Source organism: Polistes dominula, unplaced genomic scaffold (genome assembly GCF_049000335.1).
Source record: "Polistes dominula isolate Pdom_NZ unplaced genomic scaffold, Pdom_raw_medaka contig_24, whole genome shotgun sequence".
Taxonomy (NCBI): domain Eukaryota; kingdom Metazoa; phylum Arthropoda; class Insecta; order Hymenoptera; family Vespidae; genus Polistes; species Polistes dominula.
Window position 1 is genome coordinate 248,932 of NW_028301150.1, and position 22,904 is coordinate 271,835.

Sequence of the window (22,904 nt, forward strand, 5' to 3'; positions counted from 1 at the left end):
TGTAAGTAAAGTATCTTTTGTAGAATTACAATAATGTTTCGAATTATAGGAAAAATATCGTTAGTTATACCATCCTGTAAAGAGTAAAAGGAGGGAAGAGAGGGTAAAGAAGAGGGTGAAGAGAGAAAGGGAGGAAGGAAGAAAGAGAGATAGAAATTATTGCACGACTATGTTTCGATCGTGATTTAAACTTTATTTTGCTCGAAAACTCATTACAAGTGAATCAACTTTCTTCCCTCGCAATATTATATTCGAGAGAGTGCTCGAGAGTGAACATAGTATTCGTTTAGCGAAGCATTTATTTCGAGCGGTCAAAATTGAATTCAAACGGGCAGAACAAAAAAGTACGCTTGCACGAACAACTTTTTTTTCCGAAATATTTTTTTTTCTTTTTATTCTTTTTTTTTTTTTTTTTTTTTTTTTATTATTGATTAACGTCGTATTGCCGTAACATGATATTTCGAATAATTTTCATTGGAATTGGATTTTGAAGTAATGAATAATCGATCGAAAGGTTAAACAGCGAAGGATGCGTAGATGGCGTTACCATTGTACATCGAACGATGATCGGAATCAGCGGGAAAAAGAAGAGAGATTGAAGATAAATTAGAATGGTTAAAAATGATTAAAAGTATGATTATAGTGAATTAGTAGCATAGGATTTATTTTTGTTTTTACAATAATGATCGAGATTACTTATACATTCTTCTACACGCATACATACATCAATACTAAACTTCGGGACGACCTCCTCTACGATTGGTCCGCTTCTATACTCGATTAAAATACGAATCTTTCATATCTTTCATATTATTCGATCATTTTCATTCTTATATCGAATTCTAGATGCTTTTTTCTACGATCGACACGAATATAATATACTTATCGATTCGACGATTATATACAACATTTACAAACTCTTCGGAATACCCAGCTGTATCCGACTTCGTAGTTCATCAATAATGTAATCAAGAAGTCGAATAGAAGAAAACAAATCTATCCCACGACTAACTTTCTGATAAGAGGACTGTCAAATCTGACGTTTGTATTCTTCCTTCGACCATATCGATCGGCGTATCGGGTGTGTCCGGCACTACCAATGATTCACTTTGATAATTCATCGAATTTTGACTAACTTTTCGTTCGATGTCGTACGAGTTTGTTGTCATGTTTTCTCCAGTGGAAGTCAAGTTGGTAGGAATAGTTCTTCCCGGTAGAATAAAAGAGATTCTTCGCCATCGTCCGATATTCCTCTCGCTCTCTTGGCACTCGACACGAGGAAGGAGCGTTCTCTTATTTTCTTTCTTCTCCAATTCTTCCTTTTCCATTTGTTTTCTCCTTTTCTCTCGTCTCTTTTCACTTCTACTTCTTCTCTTCTTACCTTCTACCTCTTCGATCTCGTTCAAGCTCTGCTTTTCCGAACGATCGACCGCTCGAGTACCGTCTTTTTCTAGAAGACGTAGAATCCTGGAGATACAGGTACTCGCCCGCAAAGATTCCTCGTCGTTCCTCTTATCACGCGGCGAGACGATGCTTTTCATAGCTTCGACTATACGCTTTTTGATGTCCGAAATGTTCATCGATTGTATTCTACCATCATTCGACGTTCCATCCTCTCGAGTTTCTTGACCTATTGGAAGGATTTTCATACGCGGTACTCGCCGTTTGCACAATAGCCACGTCACAACGCACTGGAATACCAAGAAAATCACAAAATTATAGATTATTTATTATTAAGGGTTATTATTTACAGCTTCAATTATTCTTTCTTATAGGTCTTACCAGTAATAATAGCGGAAGGAAAATCATCAAGGCGACTATGAACCAACATTCGGTGATCCATCGTTGAAAGTTAGCAAGACTCGCATCGGATAGAAGAAGTCTTCTCAAGGTAGCCAAGGGTCCACTCGGATCAACCTATGCGTGTAAAAGGAAATAACTTACATGATACGACGTAAGTCATTCGTCTTAAAGGTAAGGTAAATAAATCCATAAGTTTTTTCTCTCTTATATTTTCTATTTTTATAATCGATAAAAAGGAGGGGAATGTACCTCTCGGCATCTTTGAAAAACGTCGCAGTAACCATTGTAGTTGTTGCAAGGTGTGCCAGGCTTTGAAAGCATGTCCGGTATATCGTAAGGGGCTGAATTCCAAGTGAAGGACGATCTGCAAAGAACGAGAAAAGAATTTACTTTCTTAAAGCTTCCTCTCACTCTTTTGATCGAAGGAAGTGTTTGTACACGCCCGACTTCAATTTAACTTTTTTTACACGCCCGAGAAAAACGCTTTCCCGTTTTCCATCTGTAAATATATATCTATATATATTTCAACCGTTTCATCTTCGTCGTCGTAATCGTCTCTCTCTCACACAGTTTGTGACTATTTAACGTTTCAATTTTTATTTTTTTTGCGTTGCTCAAGTTACCTATTTAGTTAACTCGAGTAGTTGATATTACTGTAATGAAACTTCCGGTTAGGATACTATTAATATTTGTTGTTAACTATTAGTATTTAACCGAGAGAATGGAAATAAGAAATCGTTTTAGTTTACAATTAGTTTATATCGTTAAAAATCGAAAGATATAACTTGGCAAATTTTCAATATTATATTATTATTATAAATTTGTAATATTCCCGTTTTTTTTATTAACAAGATTAACACAAAGGAAAAGTTCTCGAAGTAGAAACTATTGACAAGATACTACTGTGTGATGATCTCTCTTACACGCATGTTTTATTCTCTCCTGGTAATTTACAGCAGAGTTCACAGCTCTTGGTTGGTGGATCCTTTGGTCCTGCGATACATTGACAGGATTCCAAACCGTAAGCCAGGCAAATGCTGCCAGTGCATTCCTGAAAGCAATAGGAAAATCCGATAAACTCCCACCATTGCTTTACAATTATCGTTCTGTTCAAAAGGACACTGATTCATGGGAGATACTAAATGTGACGAGAGTAGTAGACAGTTAAATATATAGTTTATAGGGTTGAACATTTTCCTCGTTTATGATACATATGTAGGACGAGGAGTTCGTGCTTTGTTTCGTTTGCCATCTTCTCATTGACGTTATCGTTCTATCTACTACAACGATATAGACAATAATGTGGCAATGGGATGATAAAAATACCCTCATTTATTGTAATATTTCTTCAAGCACGCGATATTCGATTACCATACAGATAAATATCTGTTTGTTTAAAAGTAAAATAACATTTTGGAGTTAGAACCAATTTACTTAGAGAATGGTAGACAAATTGCAAAGAAAGCTTATCTGATTGAACAGTAGGACGTATTGGTAATTAAATGGTCCTTGTTTGATTCGAAAAGAGAAGTACAGATAAGGTGAAAGAGAGAGAGAGAGAGAGAAACAGATACGAGCTGGCAAATGAGCATGTTACTACACTGTCGTAGGTAGTTGGGATGTAGGAAAATCGAGCTTACTATTTGTTTTTCGTCGAGGAGAAAGAGAGAATAGATACTTCGGGTAACGAGGATCAGATACATTCGATTCTATTCAGCCGAGTGGAAACATTGGTACGCGAAGAGGCAAGTCGACTGTTGAGGAGAATGAGGAAAAGGAAGGAGGAGGAGGAGGAGGAGGAGGAGGAGGAGGAGGGAAAGGGTAGAGGGCTTTTCTCTCGTATGTACGAGCCGTGGAAATCGATATTCCCGAAATAGTCGGTTTCTAATTTGCAAGTACAATAACGTCGGTTGGTCGGTTGGTCGAAAGAGGAGACGAGAGAAGTGGAGAGGCGATGGATGCTAACAGAGAGAGCGTGAGAGAGCATGAGAGAGCGTGAGAGAGTGTGAGAGAGGGAGAGAAGTCAGCTGCCGCGCTACGTCCCCGAAAGTTTGCAATTTGCTTTGGCGTTTCCGCACCGTCGGCAACAATGAGACGTCGACGTCGCATCCTCGACTCCACACCGAATTCGACGTTCTCTGAATCGAACGGGAAAGGGACGTTTCTATCTTCGTGTCAAGAATAAAATTGTATTTCTCTATACTTTATATAGCTTTTTCTCTAAATTGGATTTTGATTATACATTTGAAATTTGTTTAACGATTACATTGAACGGAACTTAATGAGTTTTCTTTGTTTCAAGACTAACTAAAGTTCTTTATGCATATAATACGTATATGAGATGCAGATATATATATATTTATATATACATAGTCAATGACTACTCAAAGTCCTTGAACTGATCTTTATTAAAGTCACGTAGAGTCGATAAGGTGGCCTCGATGCAACTCGAACGATCTCGCCCTACGGAAATTCGTAACTCTGTACGTTGCTGGCGCGAGTGCTGTTGTAATGGCGATTGTTTCTCGACCTGTAGGTACGGCCAAACTTTCCCCTTCTGCGATTCGTGCCGAGAAGTTACACGGAAGCAGTTCGAGCGTTAGATTTTATCGCGCTCGTTCCACCACCGAGGCCCTTATTTGTTCCGTTAGTTAAAACGAAATAATCGCTCGGATATCTTGATTCCGTTACTCCCCTTTTCAGTTTTTTTTTTATTTTTTCCTTCTTTTAATCCATTCCTTCTCGCGATAAGATCTTTCCTTTATTTTCTTTTTTCTTTCTCTCGCTCCATTTATTTTAACCGAATTCATTAACATTTTATAAAACACGTAAATTTAGTAATAATCTCGGAAATAAATTGATGGAAAATTAGGACGTTACGTGTATAATTGAAATTGAATATTTAAAGTTCGTTCACCTTAAGCAAAAAGTTTTATTAAAAAATGTTTCATTAATTAAAGCTTCTCTCAAGATTCTTCACTGAATGATGGTATTGAAATAAATCTAATCGATATAATTTTTCTTCATTTATCATGTGCTGGTCTTATTCAGCCAACTCCTCTTTCCCCCTTGGTTCTATTAGCACCGTAATTTACACACCGTATACTTACTATTATGACTACAACGAACGTACGATCACGGAAATGCTAGACAGAGCTCAATGAATAAGTTACTAGCTAAGGAAGCGGCTCTGCCGGGAATCGTAAATTCGACGCGCCGCGGCAATTCCGTAAGTGCGGTGCATTCTCGTTGAGATAGTCGTGAAGAACGTTCATAAAAATCCCTCGTCCCTTATCGCGATATTATTCTTTTTTTTTTTTTTTTATGCAGTTGAACGAACCTTTGCAACGGAACAATCTAAATGATCCCTACGTTAATATAAGGGGAATTCGATAATTGAATTAAATTGCAGTTTACCGATGATAATAAATCATTCAATCTTATTTCACAATATAACTTTGTATTTGTCGAATGAAAATGAAAAGAAACAAAACAATGATAGCGTTTGTAAACGATAATTTCATATTTTTATGCACGGAAACATATTTTATTGTCCTAAAATAGATTTCTGTGTATAAAATTTGTAAAGTTTTGCATTACAAGGAAATATTAATTATTTCAAATTTAAAATGAGAACGGATACGTACTAACACTCATATGATTCACTGTATACATTAAAAATTGATCCAATTGGGAAAGGTAGAAATTATTTGAACAAGGAATGATCGTTTAAATGTTATCATTTATATTTACACTGATTTGATATTTATTCATCTTTCGTTTACACGTCTGATTGTGAAGAGAGAAACAAATATGTGCTTTTGTTTCAACTATGGATTGGTTTATTCGTATTCGAGGTCGTGTTGTGTTAATTGAGGAATACATATATACATCAAGTCTAACGAAGTGACCACGACCTCGAGGGAAAGCAGACGTCAAAGCGATAATCACCGTCGATATTTCTATACCTGAAATATTCGCATGCCGATATAATGGCGTACATATATGGTATGTGCATAGCGAAACGCTCGAGAGATGTATGAATTAATTATTATATTAATAGCGACCGGCTATTCTACCATACGCGTATTCAATCCACGACTAAGAGAAAGAGAGAAAGAGAGAAAGAGAGAAAGAGAGAAAGAGAGAATAAAAGCTTCATAGGCATGTAATTAATGCGCTCTGTGCGTTCTACTACTATCAACACCATAGCTCTGTTTTCATGTATTTCATTTCTATTAATATTCTTTTATTACTGGCCTATTTCGTTGGTATTTCGAGTATTATTATCTATGATAGCGATAAAGCGAGCAAACTTCATTCATTCATTCATTCATTCATTCAAAACGAATGAGAGGTATGACCTGACAGATTCGGGATTAACTTTGGCTATCGTAATTTCACGACGAGAAACATGTTCTCTACATTTCCATTTCCCATATATTCGAAAAAAATGTCCAAACTCTGACGCGTCTCTTCTTTTCGTGTATTATTTCATGAAAATTGTTGAAGAATATGCATTCGATTTACGCGATACGATATCGGGGACAATTTACTTCTATTGTGAATATTTAATTACATTAGAAAAAAACTCGTGAAAATCGTTGAAGAGAGGAATACTCGATAAATAAAAACGAGATGGCAATAGACGACTAGAACGTCAGTTAGCTAGCGACAGTTTTCCAATTTTTGCTAAAAATCGATCGATGGATCATTCAGGGAAGTTTCACAGACGGAATCTCTCTACCGGTCCAGATGGGATTTGACAAAGGCAGGAATCGTCTGCGTTCATAAATTCGTGGTTGTAGATCAATACTAGGTAACGCGGAGCTCGATGGTGGTGGTGGGTGTTTGTGTTTCTGTGTAGGAGTTCGAGTATATACGTGTATGGTTGCATACATAAAGGAGAAATAGAGTAGTATGCAAGTAGAGTGAAGTAGTGAAGTAGCCAAGTGGTGTGCGAGCTTGTATTCTCTCGTCTCGATGGTTGGAGAATGCTCGAAAGGAGTCTGTGTGACTCTACACAACATGTATGTCAGTATCTAAATGTGTGTATGTGTATGAAAGTGGAGAGAGACGGAGATAGAATCGTGTATTCTCACCCCCATGTAACAGACGAACTCCTCGTTGCATATGGTCTTGTTGGGTTTGTTGATGGATGGCGGACACTGGGGACCTCGGCCGTCGCAAAAGCTCGCGTCCCTGCATCCGTTGTCGTCCCTGCACTTGTCCCCGCTGCGTAAAGTACAAGCCGACGTGCAGCACGGCCCCTGCAACAGAGATACGACGATGAGAGAGAGAGAGAGAGAGAGAGAGAGAGAGAGAGAGAGAGAGAGAGAGAAGGGAGAGAGTGAGAGGGACTATGAGATCAGTATGGTCTCTGTGGGAATCCGTTAATGGTGTTCGAAGCAAGATGCGATCATGTTATTGGTTGACTCGTGGTGTCGATCATGGAAAAACATTCGAGCGAATTTCTAGCTGATGCTTTTCGTTATTTCTACATTTGATATGTATGTAACTACATATGTACAACATAGACATTATAATTAATTTAGAGATATTTACTTTTGGTGTACTGGTGAATGTTTTGATTAGGAAAGTAGGAAATTCAGATAGTTCGTCGAAATATTTGATTACGACGTTTGCATACGAAATGGTAAACTTTTGGGATAGAAAGTAAAAAGTCCGTTTGATGTTTATATACTTTGAGTGAAATATTTTGACATTTCTATCGTGAACGATTATTCTTTTTCCAAGTTTATCTACAAATAGGAAACCATAAATACGTGTATGATTCATATTCAAATTTTCTTTTGGCTGAATCCTCATTGCGCTCATGTGAAATACGCTGGAACATCACGAGCATTGCTTTTTTACTCGACAAAGCACTGTGAAACTTTGTTAATGAGAGCAAACAGAAAATTCGGATTTGAAAAGGATGCTTTCAAAGAGGTCTACTGTGGTTGGACTAATTATGAGTTAGAGAATGTTACATAGAGTTTTTATTATACAACGATCTCTCATACATCCACCGTGCACGAACCTCTTAAAGCTTTCCACGTTAGGTTGATGAAATGTTAAGGGAAGGGAGGAGAAAGAGTACGAAATGTTAGGCAACTGATAAATATATATTTAAATGTATATAGATATCAGTAAAAAAGAAGTCAAGTAGTACAAATGTATCGTTACATTGGACGTGACTTCTCACGATGGCTAAGCTTGTGCACAATTTTCAATGGTAAATGTCGTTCGAATTTCCTGTATAAAAATCAAGTTGATTTTGCTTGCTACCTCATTGGTAGAAAGAGAGAAGATTCTCGTAGAAAATGGAAAAGTACATAGGAGAATTCTAGGGTCAAATCGAAGTTCGATATCTATGTGTAAAGAGCGAAGAAATAAGCGGCTACGGTCGGTCCGAGCTTTTTCCATCAACTCGTAAAATGTCCGTAGGTGTATGTAAAACATGGATACATTTACACAGACGTTCACATATGAATATATACATAAGAGAGTTTGACCCATGGCTAGTGGGAGTATTCGGAAGCGAGAATGGAATAAAGAACGCGACTCCGCCTTCGTCGTAGTCGTATTCCAACTTCCAACCGGTCTCAATTTCGTTCTCACACTGGACGGAACGCAATAACATGAGATGGTGGGACGAATCAATTTATCGAATTTCAATACAGGAGACAGTGTGGTGTATATGGGGGCCATAAGGAGAGTACATGCGGTAGGACGATATAGCAGAAACGTTCGAGTCCGTCATTCGTGAATCGTCAATCCCGAGAATTTCTCAAATAAGTCGATCAGTTAATTTTCTCTTCCTGGAATTTATTCGATAATCTCGCGACGAAAATAAAAAAGCACAAATATTTGATCTATCATTTAAATTTTTTCTTTTATCTTCCTATCAAATATTAATACATTAGAAATATTCTATCGTGAATTATTTAGGAGACAGGAAGGGGAAGTCAAAATATTTCAATTTACTTTTTGGGATGTAAATGTGTCAATCGTATTTTTAATTAATTTCAGACAATTATCGGAATTTTAACTTCTATCTATATTTGATTTTCTTTTTCTATTATTTACGATAGGTATCGTTTTTCGTTAATCAATAAGATACGCGAGATAGATTTTAGATATCGTTCGAAAAAAGTATGAAAGATTGTTACCAAAAAAAAAAAAAAAAAAAAAACAAAAAAATGAATAAAAAAGATAAGAGGAAAAAAAAGTAAAAAAAAGTAAAAAAAGTAAAAAAGGGATAGTAAAGTTAGGAAAGTCGTAGATCGTGAAGCGTAACTGGCGAAATATAAAGCACCTCGCACCTTTTTCCGCCCTACGTTCAGCCATGTTTTCAGCCAGAGAAGAGAATGCGGAGGAAAGAATCGTTTCTCCTTCTTTTCTCTTTCTCTGTTTCTTTAGCAAAAGAAGGCTGTCTCGAAAGAGGGAACCCGTTCATTCGTCTACGTCTTTGCGTTCCAACGGATCTCTGCGTGTTTTGCATCCGGCACTTTTCTTCAGACTCTCACGATGCACCTAATGCATCGAGTTCCTGTTTCTCTCTCTCTCTCTCTCTCTTTCTCAAGTTAGATTCGATTTTCTTTTCCTTTCTTCTACTTATTCTTTCTGTTTTTTTTTTTCTTTCTTTTTCTTCGTCTTTTTCTTCGTCTTTTTCTTCTTTTTTTGTCTTCGTCTGTCTCCGAGATCTTCTTTCATCTCATTCCAACCAACGGATGTTTTCCTCTTGTTGGATTTTCCACATTTGTTTACTTCCCATTCCTCTATATCCATTCTCCAATCGTATTTCCTTTCGTAGATATGCAGACGGAGACGCGATCCTCCTCTGTACCTCCAAAGAGGGAGTAGAAAACCGTAAAAATATTTTCTTCCCATTCGTTGAGAACGCGTCTCGACGCGTTTGTCTACTTCTCGTTAGATTCATCTTTCTACGAATGGATCGGAACAAATCTGGAGTAGATGTAGAAGAAAAATAAAATGTAAACTACTTGTCGGTGATTGGAAAATTCGTATAAATGAGCTACCGGTATTTCATCGTTTCTTTTTCTGTTTTTTATTTTTTTTTTATTCTTTCAAAATCTACATGCGCTGTGCTTTCAAATTCATTACATTTGAAAGTGGGTTTTGCATGAGAAATCGAGATTAACAGAAGGGGAAGAAAGAGAGAGGAAAGCTCTTTAAATACTCGGTAATGAGCTCTCTCGCTTTTCCTATATCGTAACGACTCGTTGAATCGGTACTCGTCGTTGGATTAATTCCAACGAACTTTAAAGCTGCAAGCCGACGGTAGTGGTTCCACGCGAGAATCACCACCACCGCAAGCATACTGGCCCGAGAGCTTGTATCTACGAGCTGGAGGAAAATGAGGAAGAGGAGGTTTTGCCGTATATATACGTACTAAGACATGTTTGAAAATTCCAAAGCTTTCGGTGTTTGCTTTCATTTGGCAGGTAGTCACAGAAACGTCTCTCGATGGACATGAAATTCCATTCACTTTTTCTCCTCTTCATATTCTTTATCGATCGATTGTCATTAAGCTCAATAAGCTTTGTCTCTATCTATACGTATCTCTATGTGTGTTTGAACGTGCTTTTGGCGAAAGGATGCCTCGGTAAACTTGAAAGAGAAGGCTAATTTCGAATACGGAGGAGGAGTTCGGAAATATTCCCATTTACTTGGATTACAAAATGGCAAGATTAATTGTTTTATCTCGTTCCATGTTAGCCAAGTATGCCTCTTTCTCAAGCATTTCCTTTCTTGATAGTAACCACCTTGATTCTCCTTTGATTAATTATTCTCATTTTCTGGGATACCCTTAGTCGTGAACAACTCTACGTTACCAACGACGATTATGTTGGAAATGGCACATTTCGATTGACATCTGTGAATTGAAACCTTCATCACTTCTCTTTCTCTTTTTAGGACTTTCTCATAAATATCTTCATTCCATCTTCCAATCATCATAGACATTTAAGGTTTATCGTTGAAGAGAAATGAGATTTTGACTCGAACAATTACCCTACTTCTGTTGCTTTTTTGAATATTTGCGTTGATTTTACATATAAGAGACCTTGTATTACTATGTTGAGAAATATATTCACATCTACATATGCAGAGAACGTGAGTGAGTGAGTGAGTGAGTGAGCGAGAGAGAGAAGGAGAGTTTGCGAACGGACGTACGGCAAAGTTCACCACGAAGTGCATGGCGAATTAGTGCATAAATTAGGATCGTGTGAAAGCACCGTTCCCTATCCAATAAGATCAGAAGGAAGGGGAGATAGCTGTTACGACGTTAAGGGATCCCTTACTCATTATCGGTGGCTCGTCGAATACGCGTTTAATTATCCATTGCATACCGGCAAAGTATCGAACTTTGCTTGGTTTGTTAACAAATGATAATTATTCGATTATCGATATGATTCGGAATTTCTTCCGGTATGAAATATTTATTTAATAAAAGTTTAATGTTGTCGAGATTTTTAATATTTTCTTTTCATTATATTTCGTTTAATTTATCGACAATCTATCAATATATATCGTTAAATATAAGTCCTTTCGATTAGACCTGTTCTTTTATCTATATAGAAATAGTTCACCTTCTTCTTCTTCTTCTTCTTCTTTCTCGATAGAGTTTGTATTTTTCTTGGATAAAACTCGCACGAAGTAAAAGAAGTAGAAGAAGGAGTTGTAATCAAGGGAAGGTGAAAAACGTCAGTACACGAGTTACGTCAAATTTACGAAGAGAACTAATTAGAGAGAAGAGAGAGTCTTTTCTCTCTGAAAGGGAAGTAAGATCGATCGTAAGTTTATTTTTAGTTGTAAACGATTGGAAAGTCGTTGACCAGGAAGGATGAAAAGCTTCCAATAGATCGATTTTATTCGGATGATAAAAATAAAATAAAAGTCTGACTCGTGCATATGTTCGCGCATATATGGAAATCTATTGAAATCGTATACTCGCTAATTTTACGTAACAACTTTTCAATCGAAGCGACAGTGAAAGTTCTCACTTTTTTTTTGTCCTTGTCATTCGGCAATTTAAAATAAAGAGGTTGAAATGAAGAAGAGATTTTAAGAACACACATATAACGATCGTTCATCGACGGAACGAACGTTTCTCTCGAGGGTCAGGAAATGGAGCATGTGAGAAGGGTTACTCACCTGACTGGGACTGCAAACTGCGCCATCGGCAAGGCGACAAGGTATCTCATGAGGGACATGATGGAGCCGTTGAGGGTGGCAACAAGGATCATTGCAGTCCTCCTCCCATCCGCAATCGCACTCCTCACCCTCTTCCACTACGCCGTTTCCGCAAATGGCCGACTGAGGCTCTGTGGGATCATCGATTATCGAGAAGCAACCTTACCATCTACATCCTCTAAGTTTTCCTTCAAATCGAAGGAAAAGGGCTGGGGGTTGGGGGGAGGGAAACGCGAGAGAAATAGAGAAAGAGAGAGATAATGATGGTGTTCCGAGTCGTCTGATAAGCGTTGATAGTAGTAAGAAAGCAACCGAAAGATAAAGAGAGAGAGGGAGAGAGGGAGAGAGGGAGAGAATTTATCTCTCATTTTCTCGTTCTGCTTCACTATCTTTTAAGATCGTTCTTGAAGTTGTTATTCATGAAAAAGTCGTTTGCCAGCTATGGACTTGGAACAATGGGCAAAATTATCGACGGCTATCTATTCGGTTTTTCTTCATTTTCTTTCTTTTATCTTTTACATTTTCTACCCTCTCCGTCAGCTTTTGCACTTTTCTTTTTTTCCTCTGGTATTAAAAATTTGTTCACGTCGTCGGTAGCATTTATTCTCTTAAGGAATCGTAGCTCTTATTCGTACGTAATTTTCGATGCCTGAACGATAATTAACCAACCAACTAACCCATGCCATCCATTTCCTGTCTTGTGTTCACGTCGCGTCTTCGTGTCTTCTTTGTCCGATAACGAGAGTGATTGTTCCTCGGGGGATCGAAGCGAACGAAAGAAAACGACGAGTTTGACAGGTTAATCGCGTGCTGTTCTGCTGCCGGTACGAAAGGAAGAGGTACGTAAAAAAAATCGAAAGCAAGAGGGAGAAAGAAGGGAAGAAAAAAAAAAGAGGAAAAAATTGTCGGCAAGAAAATCCCGCGCGCATTAAAGCAAATGAGATGTAATAAAGGTTAATCAGTCGGCAGTTTTAATGAAATCCTTAGGTTTAATGAAGCTCGGCGTAGGGATCTAGTCTTTCTCGTGGTTTCATGAAATTAATGTTAATCTCGTGTCTTACGCTTTCTACCAATGTTCGTTCTCCCTATACTCGTGTTTTTCTATTTTTTTTCTTTTGTTCGATTTCTTTGAAAAAAAAAAAAACCAAAAAAAAAAAAAAAACAATGAATAATTTGAATGATATTATTAACTATTATTTAGATAAGACGAGATCAAATGTTAGGTTTAGGATATAGGTGTGTGAAGAGAAATGATACTACTTTAGAGATTTTCGTAATAAATCGAGGAATTCGCGATAGAATTTCCTCTGACAGGGGGTTAGTCCGACTTTGTTCGAGTCTCTGGAAGCCGAGGATGAATTCCTCTTTACGTCTCCGTAGCCAAAGTAATGTGAGATTGTAAAAGGCACGGTAGGCACGTCGACTATGCGCTACGCAACGCGAATCCCCTTTTTCGCGGCGATACACATAGGATTCGTTGGGGAATTTTGTACTTTGAAGGCTCTTTGCAGCGGCACTTTAGCGATTTCTCTCTCCTTGATTGCTACCTTGTTCTCTCAAAAGTCTTTAAACGGAGTACTCAAACTGATTCGTATTTCTCTCTATCTATCTATCTATCTCTCTCTCTCTCTCTCTCTCTCTTTATAAAGGATTCGTTAAGCAAGATTTCATGGATTTCAAACTTTATGTAATAATTATGTGCTATTACTTATATTACTTTAATTATATCAAATGATTCTTTTTATAATTGAAATTATTTTTGCCTGCATACAAAAATGATATAACGTGAAAGTTAGTCAACGAGGATTACCATTTCCCCGTGAGATCACTAAAGTCAAGTAACGTGGGCACCGTTAGTAATGTGGATGGTTGATGCGTTTGGAAAAACAAAAACCGTGTGCTGTTGACTCCAGAGAGCCAGTAAAAAGATGCTTTTGATCTTCTTAATAATATTAGATAAGTGTGAGAAATAACTCTAATCGAAAGTTATATCATGGTATAATAATAATACTATATTAAATATCTTTATTTATTTGATTTTCAATCAAATTATTCCGCGAATTAATTCTAAAGAGATTGACGAATTTCATTGGATAGAAAGAGAAGAAAATAAAAGTAAAATTGTTAATTTGCTTTGAAAAGAAGGAGAGTAGATGGGGAGAATGAAATGGTCGATTTCTTCTTCTTTCATCTTTAAGGCAAGGTCACTCGACAGTCCATTACACGCGTCTTTGTCAAGATTAATCGAATGTACCGATTAGAAGAGCAATTTGACTGGGTAGTCGTTCCCACTCGACTCTCTGACGTGCGACTCCGTTTTAATTGAATTCCAAGCTCTCCGAAGCCCCGTTCCCATCCCTTTTCCATCCCCTTTCCCACCCCCTTTACAATCTCCATTGCATCCTCGACTCGCCATACTCGCACCCTCTCGAGCGTCTACCATCTACTAACATATAACGCATCCTCCTAAAAGCTTTTGCCTACAAAATAGAAGAGTTTTTCTCTGTTTGTCACTCGAAGGGACTCTGTCCGTCTGTAAAAGGCAACCTGTATCTCTTCTCGAATTGCTTTCGAAATTGTTGTTCGTTTTACACCCCTACTCCTGTTCCTGTTCCTTTACCGCTTTCAAGTTTATCGTCGAGCGTTAATTTAATTCATTTGGAAAGCCATTGCGATGACATTCTCTCTCTCTCTCTCTCTCTCTCTCTCTTTTTCTTTCTCTATTTTTTGTTTTGTATATTTGATCGAAGAATTTTCTCCGAGTTCTCGTCAAATCGTTTAACGAAAGTGTTTAATTTAGCTTTGAGTTTTTATCGTCGACGGACGTTGATCGAGCAGAAAAAAATAATAACTGACGTTTATTTATTATTTTCAAAGTTACAAAGAAAACGTTGGCGATCGTTAGAAAGTGAATTCGTTGATTCCTCGTGTAGAATAATTGTCGTCGTGAGGTAAGTGAAATTACCGGTAAAGGTACACGGTACAGACTACGTTAAATAATTTGACGAGAATTTGTGTTCATCGTCGTTGTATACGGAACACCGACAGCGTTCGTTTCAAGAGGTATTATTCCTCTTTCGTAGTATAGCATAATAAGGAACGGACGAAAGACGAATAGTTTGGAGATAATTGAAATCTTGAAACTTATTGTTGTACTCACCAGCGAAACATCCTTTCGGAGAACGAGCCTTGGTATTTAGGACTGGGTTTATGGAGACGAGACTGCACGGACTGAATCGATTGTTGTTCCGCTTGTCGCCACTCGTAGCCCTTGCGAACATTATGAAATTCCCATCCTCGCCGCCTGGTGAACACTCGTCGGGATCATGCTGTATATGTGCGCGTAAATACAATATATATATATATATATATATATGTACATGAGATTCTATTTATATGCATGTGTGTGTGTGTGTGTGTGTGTGTGTATGAAAGAAAGTAGGTGGTGAAAAGCGTTTTCGAACTCGTCCGAACTCTACGACCATTTTCCTTCTTTTACTTTCCAACACATAGTTAGACATACGCTAACACATCCCTACACATATACACACAAATGGTCGTAAAGTAGAGAACTCATTTAGAAAGGACCTAAACGCATTTGTACCCGTTCCGTGGTCGAATGGAAGTAACGGATGATAACGTTGCAACAAATGCGTCTTCTAAAGTCGCCTTAAAGACTTCATTTACGATCCCGATTTTCTGAGAGTGTGTATACAACCTTGGTTCAAAGTTTTCCACCACAACTCTAAGATTTTAGATAGAGATAAGGGTAGAAAAGGATTTCTTTTTTTTTTTTTTATTTTCATTACGTATTTTATGAAGATGAATAGATAGAGGGGGAAAAGGAAAGGGAGAATGAAAGAACAAATAATTGCTAGACAAAGTGATTCTGTAGGAAGTGTGAAATAATAAAGGAAAATATCATATGGCATAATACATGCACTTTATTTTTGAATTTAACTAAATTTGGATTCTTTTTAATAAAAGTACTACTCCAAAGTCATCGAAATCTTAATACTTTATAAGATATTTGACATTTTAGATTGTTCAGAATTATAAGTATATTGCAAAGTTTTGATCGAAATAATGTGTATCTTATTACATGAACTTTGAAAAGTTTGAAAAGCTCTCATTCTCGATTTGTAATTCAAGATATAGAAAATCTTACGAGTAACTACGAATAGAAAAGTAATTAAACTTTAAATATTTCTAATCTGTGAATGATATTTAATAGAAATATATTAAGAGTGTTCTAATTTAAGTTTATTTTTATAAATAAAAATTTGTGGGTGTCAAAGAGCAGCCAGTGGAAAAGTCAATGAAATTGTAGACTACGTGTACGGTGACGGTGGGATTATGGTTTTATCTAAAAAAAAAATGGCAAAAGTTGGTCAAACGAAACGGCACGTACACTTGGTTTAATAAACTTCGTTAAAAATATGAACAAAAAGTTGTTGAAGGTTTGGAAAGTCTCATCTTACTTTGCGTATGGAATTGCAGTAGAATGCGCGAAGGACGTCACGCGCATGAACGAGCACGGGTACGTACTCGAAATTGAATTTCGTTGCCACGAGGAAATCACCTTTAAGGGCGGCAAGAAGGTTGAGGGTGAAAGAGGAAGAGGAGAAGCGGAAGAAAACGAAGAGACATTCCGTTCCCGGGGGAAGAATCACTCGATGTGTTTTAGTTCTACTTTCCTTCTTCTCCAAAAACCTCCTCTATCCCTTCATCCCTTTGCTCTAGGAGACGTGGCCTTTGATCGTCGAAGGTCGACCGTCTATGGTCCCTTTATTGCATTCTCTCGACCAAAAAGAATTAGGAAGTTCGATGAATCGAGATTAGACTGAGCAATCGTTGACTTTACTACTTGACGATAAAGGAAAATTTCGCGGAGAAAAAAAAGAAGTTTGATAGGTTAAAAAGTAAGAGGATACAAATAAAATAAAGGAAAGGATTGGAAAGGGAATAAAAGGGAGGAGGGACATTGTCGATTTTATTCGACGTTCTCCGTAGGTAGTAACGATTTTAAAATCCAACAGGAGTCAGCATTTTCGGATATTTTACGAGAGATCCCGATGGGAAGTGACGCCTTTCACGGGGTGATTCGATTTGACGCTGCCAGGGAAATATTCCTCGAGGGGATTACGACGATAGAAAATATACGCTGAGTTATAAGTAGACGGTGGAGAAAGAGGAGGGGGGGGTGGGTGGTTGGTTGGGGAGAAGGGAGTAAGACGGTGGTAACAGTAATAGGTTATTCGAGATCTTTTCTTCTTCTTCTTCTTCTTTTTCTTTTTCTTATTTTTCCTTGAATATGATGCGAGGAAGGATTCACGGATTTTCAGTTAATAGGGTCTTGAAATTCTTGCATGACGTCACTCCTCTGTTTCATGGTTCCCCGTGTTCTAACATCGACCGATTAGTAGGAAAGTTAGCGAGCTTGTTCTGTGGTACTCTTTGGTATGAGTCGAGCGAGAAGAGAGGGTGTAGATTCGCTTTCTCCTTGGAATTCGTGATGAGAGAAGAGGGTGCGAGAAACACACGAGATAGGGGTAGGTGAATAGATAGGTGGATAGGTAAGGGGAAGGAAATAAGGTACGATGCACACATCCAGTTCGTCGTTGTCGTTGCCGTTGTCGTTGCCGTTGTCGTTGTCGTTGTCGTTGTCAAGTACAAACGGGACACAATGTTAGAGACAACGCTCTCTTGTAAACTTACAGGAGATCCAAAATTGTGGCCGATCTCGTGTGCAAGGGTAACGTGAGAAACCGTCGGTGGTACGTGCTTCCCGTAGTTGAGTAGGGTGATTATGCCAGTGTTGAGAGATTTCATGCTACCTCTGTAATGCTGTAACGTCAAATTCGTGCTTTTCTTTCATTAACAATTATCTTATCGAATACTTAGTTTCGTTTTAATAATAATTCGATAAAAGCATCAATTAGTACTTTTGTCTCAAATAGAAAATTATACGTACTCCGTTTTTCTCGCAAACACCACCTGCGTTCTTGAGATCACCTGTCCAAGCCAAACCCAGCGTACCCTTTTCGAAATCACGGTAAGTGAACATATAGGAGAGACAAAAGGCATCGTAATCTTCCTCTGTAAAACACACCAAATAATAATCGTAAATATAACTGGGATTTTTTCTATTTCCTTGTTTTATTTTTTTTTTGTAGGACAAACGTTTAACTCAGAGTTCAATTCCAAAGCTTTTTCTTTCGAGTACTTTTATTGGATTAGGCTTGATTTATAATTCCTATCTAACGTAAAAGCAGTTCAAATTAATAATATAATAGATTCTATACATTTACGAGCGGATCGGTAATAATTAATAATGAATAATGTTACTTTCAAGGGAAAAGGGTAGAAAGTAGATAGCTACACATAGAGACATATAGATGGATACATAGATAGGTGAATAGATAGAGATAAGAAAATACAAAATTAATAGGAGAGAGATCATACGCGTATTCTGTTGAACTTTTTTTTTTTATTCTGTAGACCTTTATCCATCCACGCCGCATGAATGCGCATTGATCCTTCACCACGGACGAAGAGGGAATTTGTTACTCGTGTTTCTATGCGTGTGAATGCACGCATGTATGAGTGTGCACTAAGCTTTCGAGGAATTAAATTACAGGACATTCTTGGGCATTCTGATTTATTATGTACATACAAGTTGATTTACCGCATGGATACAGTCTGATTATTTTATATTAAACTTGACTGTAATGTTGATTAAACGATTCCGTGTTAGATTTTGATCGTATAATGTATTTGAAAATACATTTGGCACTTTTGAAAAGAAAAGTGGACTTCAAAGCTCTGTTCGATCAAAGTTCCGAACCATAATCAATGGTGTGGTCCTTATCGTATAACAAAGTGTACGTTCCCATTGTGCAACGACTACTTGATCGGTGAGCTTGATGAAGCCGAATATTATACCTTAGTCTTAGCCAAGGTGCGCATTATGTTTCCCAGTATTACCTGTTTCAAATCGCCTTTGGCCTGACCATTATGTCGCGAAATTGAGATTTGAGCGAATAACTATGACGACCTGTTATAACGATATCGAAACCTTTATCGTAATATATGTGTTATATGTTTAATAACGCTGGACAAACTACGGGCAATATACAATTTTACTACTATTTTATTTTGTTTAAATATTATTCTAAAAATGTCCATAACTAATTACAAAATGACAGAAACACTAAAAAAAGATTTGATATCGAACAAATGTTTTCATATGAAAAGAACAGCTTTTGTTAGTCTTTCACAGATGATACGAATGTATTTGTTTATTATTATATATATTCATATCCATTCAATGGCTTTCGTCAAAAGATTAAATAATATTTGAATATATCTATATAAATAAAAGCATGAAATAAACATCCATGATATCTCTTTTTCATAGCAGCTGAACAGAATTGTATGTCTCTTTTCATCTCTTTTTATATTCATCGTAGATTTTGATGTGTTTCTCGATCGGAAAGGTGTGCTGGGGTTAAAAAAGTATTCGGTGTGTATTGTCCACTTTTAGAAAATCTTGGACGATGGAAACTGATCTTACCGAGTTCACGTACTACTAGTAGTAATAGTGGTAGTAACATTGTTGAAATATGATCCGTGATGTGGCATAGACTGCACTTTGTGGAAAGGACTCGAAAGAGAGAGCTTTGAGGAGAACTTTCAAGAAAGAAAAAGAGAGAAAGACGCGTTAGTTTCATTACCGTTACACGAACGAATCGAATTACATTAACACGATACTTTTATTAATTTGGATTATAACCGTACTCGACATTTTATTATTATTTTTTTTTCTTTTCTTTTCTCTCTCTCTCTCTCTCTCTCTCTCTCATTTTTCTCTCACCAGCCACGAGTTTTTTCCGACTCTTCAAAGCTTTCATATATCTCGCGTCTCGAGTTTCACGTTGAAGGGAAGTCAAGATAAAGAGAGAATAGCGAAGTAAGTCTGTAAATCAGTCTGCGTAGCAATTTTTCTAATTTAAGAGATGCCATTTTCGTTTGGCAATTTTCATTTAACATATGTCTATGTATTTATAACGCAACAGTGAAATTATTTAACCGCCCTATTCCTTTTTGTTTAAATAAAAACACAATGCAATTTTTGTTCCCTTCTTTTCGTTGAAAAGTAAGTTTGTACTTTCGTTGTCTTCCATCATTCACTTTTACGCGTGAAGAAAATGTTTGTCACGAGTTTTGGGATATTGGCGTTGAACGACGTTACGGAAATGGCTTTAAGGCATTCGCCACGATTTATGAAAGTTCCTTTTCTATTGCTTTTCTTCTCTTTCTCTTTCTCTTTCTCTTTCTCTTTCTCGTTGTAACGAGGAAACGTACTTACTTACTTACTTACTTACGCGTATCGATCTGCTTTTCTTGCACGAGACTTCTCGAATCGTGTTTAATAAGATTATACTGCTAGATAAGTTTGATAAGATGATGCTACCCAATAAGAGACGCGATTAAAATTGAATCGTTAATCGGTAGCTTAGTTGACGTTGATCATCGAAGAAAAAACAAGTTTCTTCAAGGGCTAGAAATTCTGGAGTTTTCTCGAAGACGGATAAAATGATGTTTGAAAGATCGGAAAAGTAAAAATATGATCTATTTAAAAAACAAGATATGCCTGTCGTATTGAACTTTATCGACTGGGAGGGGGGGTGGATGAAAAAGAAAGTTTATTCGAAAGGAGTCGAGTAAAGTGTAGAAAAAGCAGAGAAAAAAGGATGAAAGGGAAGGAAGGAAGGAAGACTCGAGTAAAACGATGAATAAACGAACGAACGAACGAACGAACGAACGAACGAATGAATGAATGAAGAATGAATGAATGAAAGAAAGAAAGAAAGAAAGAAAGAAAGAAAGAAAGAAAGAAAAGGAAAGAAAGATAAAATGGGTACTTATACGAAGCGATATAAAAACGAACGCTTTTACCTCTCGCCTTTAGAACATTTCCGTAGCGAGTACTCAATGACACCTATTTTTTTTCCTCCTTCATGTAATCCAATACTCTTTTAACTCTCTTTCTTTTTCTCCTACTCTTTCTCCTACTCTTTATTCCTCTGTATATATATTTTTTGTTTCTTTTCCTTTTTAACATTTTGCACCACTAATTAAAGCTACGATTAATTAACGAATGACGAGAGAGATGGGTAAAGGATCCTCTTGGAAGTAGACTCGAGTACGTACTGTAGTTGTTCGTTTTATTAATAATTTTATGTTTCAATGTGTGACAGGATAGCGTGATATTACACCTTCGACATAATTGCAAATACTGATAGTGGTTTGAAAGTAGATCGGATAATTCTCTATGATGTCTCTTCTTCCGTAAAATCACATGATTCTCTCAATCGGTCGTTAAGGTTTCTCGCAAACTTTCAGTTTTACTGAAGTTTCTGATGTCTACCATACCATGTATGTAGATTATTTGAATGTAAAGAGACGGGAACTAGCTTATGCATAGTTCAAAAGTCACGCTTGAGTTAGACGACGAATTGGCGATATGCTTGTAAGGGAGAGAGAGAGAGAGAGAGAGAGAGACCGACCACTTTATCAGAGAGATTCATGCGTAAATAACGTCCTGGACATTTCTCATACGACCGTAAATAACATTAATCCAACTAAATTTCATACTAAGATATATATATAATATTGAAGAAAAATTGACGGCAACGGGGGGGGGAGAAAAAGCATTAATGGAATTAAAAAGGAAGCAAATAGAAATGGAAAATAAATGGAAATAATAGTTAAAACTCACCGGAAAATAGCTCGAGAAATTCTTCGACTCCGTAATCACCCGTAAATCTATACGATGGATCTTGCAATGCTTCCTCTCCGTGTACTTTCACGCGTTTAATCATAAAACTGATGTTGTCCGGTTGTCCATCCTGATTAAAATCTGTAAAGAATTTTTCATTATATTTTGTCTTTTACTTACACATACACACACACACACACACACAAAATGACATTAGCGTTAATAATTATTGTCTCTTCTTCGTATAAAATAATGAAATGTAATACAATGGGAAAATAATTAAATTTTCTTTATCTTTACGAATTTAATCTTCATATTTTTACAAATCGGCAGTTAGATAGTGGAATTTATTTATTAAAAAAATAAGGAAACGTTGAGGAAAAAAGTATTTATTATTTCATTTCTCTTCTTTAACTATTATTATTATTATTATTACCAACCTTCTCTCTTTTTCTCTCAAGAGAAATACACTTTGGCGCGGTGTGCAAGGGTGAGATTAAAAATAAAACAATTGAAAATTGCCAGACTCTACGCGCGATGTTCATTGTTTCTCAAACGTGACGCCTTATTCTTCCTTGTGTTGTTTTATTGAACCCCCTTTTTCGTTCGTATCCCTCTGTTACTTTCTTTTCCTCTTTTTAAACATGTGAATGGCATTCGTCGGAGCGATCAGTAGTCGTAGCGTATGCGGAAGGAAGAAAAGAAATGTTCAAGAGAAAAAACATTTTACTCCGTTCATTTTATCGAACGAAAAACATCGTTCGCATTGTTCGCAAACGATTGGTATGAGTATACAATATGTCTATATGTGTGTGTGAGTGTTGAGTGTAGTGTGGTGTCATGGATAGGAAGTGGTAGGTATGTGCTTATCGAACGTCGAAAAATAGAGGTTCGTTGTTGGCCGATGAACCGTGCGATTATTGTACTGGCTTGGTAATTCTTTTTCAACCCCTTTCCTAAAGAGAAAAAGAGAGAAAGATAGATAGAGATGTGTTACACAAAAGGCAACGATAAAATCCTATAGCTTTCGAATACGCATCTCAATCGTGGAAACGAATTGATTGGCTCGACCGGCAATGTTAGTTATCATCAAATA

The 22,904-nt window shown here is 37.0% G+C and overlaps 1 protein-coding gene across 1 annotated transcript in view; it reads right to left on the bottom strand.

Annotated features, from left to right (window-relative positions):
* Positions 1–398: 398 nt before the first annotated feature.
* Positions 399–22,904, bottom strand: part of LOC107069200 (disintegrin and metalloproteinase domain-containing protein 10) — a 113,229-nt gene continuing 90,723 nt past the window's right edge. Inside the window, exons 8-17 of the mRNA XM_015326290.2 lie at positions 21,809–21,949; positions 17,999–18,123; positions 17,743–17,871; positions 15,185–15,353; positions 11,986–12,155; positions 6,906–7,073; positions 2,727–2,854; positions 2,053–2,167; positions 1,783–1,917; positions 399–1,691 (exon numbers count right to left, since the gene is read on the bottom strand). Of these exons, the coding sequence (XP_015181776.2) occupies positions 1,008–1,691; positions 1,783–1,917; positions 2,053–2,167; positions 2,727–2,854; positions 6,906–7,073; positions 11,986–12,155; positions 15,185–15,353; positions 17,743–17,871; positions 17,999–18,123; positions 21,809–21,949 (1,964 nt within the window). The 3' untranslated portion in view covers positions 399–1,007. The remainder of the gene's footprint in view (positions 1,692–1,782; positions 1,918–2,052; positions 2,168–2,726; positions 2,855–6,905; positions 7,074–11,985; positions 12,156–15,184; positions 15,354–17,742; positions 17,872–17,998; positions 18,124–21,808; positions 21,950–22,904) is intronic.